This window comes from Citrus clementina, unplaced genomic scaffold, assembly GCF_000493195.1.
Source record: "Citrus clementina cultivar Clemenules unplaced genomic scaffold, Citrus_clementina_v1.0 scaffold_1197, whole genome shotgun sequence".
Taxonomy (NCBI): Eukaryota; Viridiplantae; Streptophyta; class Magnoliopsida; order Sapindales; family Rutaceae; genus Citrus; species Citrus x clementina.
Window position 1 is genome coordinate 1 of NW_006263178.1, and position 4,478 is coordinate 4,478.

Below are 4,478 nucleotides of genomic sequence, written 5' to 3' on the forward strand. Positions count from 1 at the left end.
AGACCCCCCGATTCCCCGCCCCATAAACATTTAATAGTGTCAGAGGCCATAAGCATCATTAATTTAATCACCTCCTTCATTTCTGTCTTCTGAATTTTTTCCATTGTTTCGGCTCAGTTTGTGTGTGTCAGCAACAACGTTGTGATCAGTTAGGGAGGTATCTGGCTGCTGATAACCTTCCAAGACGGCATCAGTGTCGCCACCATCAACAATTGCGTAAGGACTTGTCTCGTCTTCTTCTGCTTGTGATGATGGCCGGCGTAGGGGTTTTCCTCCATCGTCGTCATACTCATACAGAGAAGCGCGCCGTAGAAGTTCATCCAGAATCTGAACAGACCATGTGTGTTTCTGTTTCTTATCTCGGATCTTCCTTATCTTGGTTGATCCTAATTATTCAAGTAAATTTGTTATCTTATGGTATGGTTAGAACCGGAACAACATGGTAAAAAATATTATTGTTATTGTTATATTGCCCTACCCAAACCAAGAATGACTAGCATTGCCTTGGAGACTAGCTTGACAAACTCAAAGCAGGTTCCATAATTGGGAGGAAAAAATTGGTGACCTTGAGCTCCAATATTATGCCTTGATTCTTCTCCTGAATATAATATGAAAATTACAAACTATGTACGTATTTAGCATTACATCCCATTCCAGTAAGGCAGCTTTCAAATCTTGGGAATCTAAAGTTTTAATGAACATTGTGAAGCGTTTCATAATTCCTATGCTCAAGATTAAACATTCTATCTGGAACAGGTGTGACAAGCTCACATCTGCCAGAAGAGCGGTTTGACATCTTAAAGTAGCTCAAATAGTTTAATTTTTGGTCAACAATAGGAACACTCACCTTGATCTCCAGTTCCGTCATTACCTTTTGACCTTTCAGGGTCCTCTGCATCTCTTTCTTTCTTTGTATTTCCTCTGTTAGACACTGGAAATGGGAACAACTCTGTTACCGCACATTAAATGTAAATTGAACGGAAGAAATATTTCACTTTTTTTTTTTTGGATCACTTGTATATGCTGACGTAGTTAGTCATCGAAGGAAAATTTTGACTCACAAACTATGACCATCGTTTTCAGCAGTCTAATGAAGTTGAGGCATGTTTCGTAGTTCTCTGGGCAGTTCGTTTGCTTTTTACTTGTTTCCAACTGATACTGGTCATAAGATGTCTCCTCCTGAAGCTTATCAACGAATATACCTTCCAATTCCATTATCCACAGAACGAAAGGATAAAGAATAATTAGCAACTGTGACATTAAGTACTCGTAAAGGAAGAAGAAAATGGGGGGCCACTAATACTTACAGTGATATATGGTACCGATGCAACGCCCGAGGTGGCTACCGCTTCTGAAGGCATTGGGCTTTGTGGCGAGGACATGGAGAGGGGACACTCCTTTCTCGTTCACAGAGTTAACAAGTTTTTCATATAGATGAATTATTTGAAATGCCAAATCTATCAGAAAATACAACGCCATATTAGTGAAAGCCTGCAAATGAATTATATGATTCTCTCGTGATCTGAACTGAACCTACCGAAGTAGTCCCCAGAGATAGCGCAGTGAAGAATAGTCTCGCCATCGTTTCTTCTAGAGTAAGTATAGCCATCGTCTACAGAGGCACAGAGGCAATGCAGGCAAAGGAAGGCATCCTTATGGCCATGAAGAGCAGCCAAGAAGAAAGGGGTTTCGTTTTCGTGGTTGCGCTCGCCAATCAATTTTCGATCGGCAGTAGCAATGCATTTGCACATGCTCACATTCCCCAGCCCGGCAGCGATGTGCAAAGGCGTGCTGCCTCGTTCGTCTCCAATTGTTAAGGCTTCGAGCTGCTGCTTTTCTTTAATTATCCTTACAAGATCTTCCACTATCTCTTCTTGCCCATCGGAGACAGCAATGTGCAACGCTGTCCCGCCTGATCGTGTGATCTTGACCTTGTGAATTCTTTCATCTTTCTCGTAATTTTTAACGACTTCTTTCCACTCACCTTTCATGGCCCTCTTGAACAAGTCCTTTTTAAGTTGATCAATGTCAATCCCAGTGGCCATTGTTAAAGCCTCTTCCTCTTCAACTGGAAATTAAACTATCTGTGAGCTACAGGTTTTAACTTAATTGGAGCTGTCAATACTCAGTATTGGCTAAGAGGCTTAGCTATATTAATAATTTTATTCTCCAAAAAAGAGTCGCTCTGCTACTGGCAAACATGTAAAATTAAGAAGAATTTAAAGAAATGGATATGAAGATAAAGGTAAAATATGTTGTGTTCCATTTGTAGCCTCCCTTTAAACGTGTTTGATTCTTCTAGGACAAATAAGAAAGATGGAGAAGAGATAACATTATATTGTTCTGTCTTTTGGAACAAGCCATATTAGCACAATTAAATTTTATCTAAATTTAAATAAAAAGTTAGTTATGTCAGCTAATATGCACGAGTTTATATAAATATATTCATCTCTTATGTCGTCATTTGCACACAAACTGAGACAAACTTTTAAAATTGGAGCGAAGGGGCAGCACAAATTGATATAATGAGTCAAATTTTATAAGCCATGCAATACATTAAGCATAATAGCATACTGTATTGTTTCAGCTTTCAATGTTTTTCTCAAATGACAATAATCGGCTGATACCAAATAAGACGAAATATTGTAACTTGTAAAGCACAGAATGATCGACCCCACCAAAAAGAGAAAAGTAAAGTGATAATGCAACTGATTGGCTGAGCTTTGTAATATGGGCCCAATAACTTGGGCCACAAGCATGTTCACGATGAATAACGTGACTCTCACGTTCAATCTTCCACCAGGTTCTTTTGCACTAAAAATTGGGAGTTCATCTTTTCCAATGGATCCATTAACTTTAACCTCTTTTAATAAAGAAAACATTAACTGTGTTTGTCAAAACTCCTCTCTTTATAACAGAGGAAATTCGTAAGTTCGAGTTCTCATGTGAGACTTATCTTATTGTGTTAATATATAATCTATATATTGTATCTGCTTGTAATGACGGTACTATCCCCGTCTTAGTCCTGAAAGAAATTATTAACATTTGACCTTGACAGTAAGAATGGGAGGAATTTGCATGTAGGGGTAATTAGAGATTTTTATGATAGATATAGGTAGGCTGGCCGGGTGCTAAGCCCGACGCAGTCTACAGCAGAGGGTGCGATCATGTGGTGACCAATAATTTGTGGTACGGAATGATAAGCATCGGGCCCTCCATGGTGCCAGTTTAGATCCCCTCTATTGACACGTGTCATACCACCCACGTGTTTTCCAATCTTCTCAATAAAAAAGTAAAAATGAGAGGACCGCCTTCCTACTTCTTGATGTGTCACTTTTATCGAGGCAGCTATGCAATTAAGAAGGCGCCAGGGTAGGGCCTACTTTCCCGTACGAAAGGGTGGACCACGTTATAAAGGAACCACGATTGTCGATTCCTCCTCCAGCTTGTCTGAATAATTACTAATTAATTAAATAATTACTATATGACTTCTCACCAAATAAAAAAAAAACTATAAGAAAAAATTAAATATAATTTACGGCTGGAAATCACCGTTCTGGTTCAATTACATCAACCAAAAACATAGCAAACAAATGAACTGTGAAAATTAAGGACAGGCAAAAGACAACATGGGGTGCGTTACGGAGGAATCGACTGGTAGCTCCGTTGCGGCACCTTCTTAAAGATAGCCCAAATAAGATAATAATAAAGCGGGAATCGAGCTATAGCGAAGAGAGTTACTGGCAGGCACGTCACCGCGTATACTGGGAATGCTGCGGATTTTAATTTATCTCTAACCACAAGAAAGTGTCCAGCCCAGAAAGATATCATCATTGAAGCTATGGACACGAACAGTGAAGTTAATCCAAGCAAGAGTTTTTCAGGCAAATCTTTACGGAAATCTTGTTCCTGGAACCGAGACGTTTTTATTGCGAAGAATACGACCAAAGCTGTCATAGAGAAGGATAGAGCTACGAGAGATGAGAAAGCGAATACGTTGAATGCCAGCTGGTCTTTGAGGTTCGGATCTCCGGTTTCGCCATTGACTCCACCTGGCACGTTGGATGAGGAGGTGAAAGCAACCGTGGCGATGAGTGCAGCCATGACCGTGCATGCCTCGGACGTCTGGGTTAGCCATTGGCCGCCTGCTTGGACAAGCTTTTTGTGTGTCTCGGTGAAGACATCTTTTGCAGACTTGTTTTGATCGTTGTAACGAACAAAGAAGTGGAATGGCATTGAGTCTCTGACAAACTGCGTGCATTTTGCAAATTACATATATACATATACGGTATATACAAATAATAAATTAGATACGCCATTAGCTTGGGTGTATATGTGTGTGTGTGTCTGTGTCCGCACTAACGATGTATACATATAATACGATTATGACAGTATATGATACAGTAACATACCTCGTACCACTTCAGTTCCCATTGCATTTGTAAAGCGGCCCCGGAATCAGCATGGCTTATGGTCTC

At 40.0% G+C, this 4,478-nt stretch overlaps 2 protein-coding genes across 2 annotated transcripts; both read right to left on the minus strand.

Moving 5' to 3' along the window:
• Nucleotides 1-35: 35 nt before the first annotated feature.
• LOC112101533 lies at nucleotides 36-2,172 on the minus strand. The gene is made up of 6 exons (XM_024192192.1): nucleotides 1,538-2,172; nucleotides 1,308-1,457; nucleotides 1,062-1,202; nucleotides 848-931; nucleotides 479-598; nucleotides 36-386 (listed from the first exon to the last, which is right to left on the minus strand). The coding sequence occupies exons 1-6, from the start codon at nucleotides 2,043-2,045 to the stop codon at nucleotides 64-66; spliced, it is 1,326 nt and encodes a 441-aa protein (XP_024047960.1). The 5' UTR covers nucleotides 2,046-2,172; the 3' UTR covers nucleotides 36-63.
• Nucleotides 2,173-3,544: 1,372 nt separating this feature from the next.
• On the minus strand, nucleotides 3,545-4,446 carry LOC112101534. The gene is made up of 2 exons (XM_024192193.1): nucleotides 4,413-4,446; nucleotides 3,545-4,251 (listed from the first exon to the last, which is right to left on the minus strand). Exons 1-2 carry the CDS (start codon nucleotides 4,437-4,439, stop codon nucleotides 3,640-3,642), a joined length of 639 nt encoding a protein of 212 aa, XP_024047961.1. The 5' UTR covers nucleotides 4,440-4,446; the 3' UTR covers nucleotides 3,545-3,639.
• Between the last annotated feature and the right edge of the window lie 32 nt (nucleotides 4,447-4,478).

Coding starts and splice junctions, on each gene's coding strand:
- LOC112101533 (XM_024192192.1), bottom strand. CDS start 2,045: ATGGCCACTGGGATTGACATTGATCAACTTAAAAAGGACTTGTTCAAG. Junction 1,458..1,537: donor TATCTCTGGGGACTACTTCG/GTAGGTTCAGTT, acceptor ATTTTCTGATAG/ATTTGGCATTTCAAATAATT. Junction 387..478: donor GCTAGTCATTCTTGGTTTGG/GTAGGGCAATAT, acceptor TTGAATAATTAG/GATCAACCAAGATAAGGAAG.
- LOC112101534 (XM_024192193.1), bottom strand. CDS start 4,439: ATGCAATGGGAACTGAAGTGGTACGAG. Junction 4,252..4,412: donor GGGAACTGAAGTGGTACGAG/GTATGTTACTGT, acceptor AAATGCACGCAG/TTTGTCAGAGACTCAATGCC.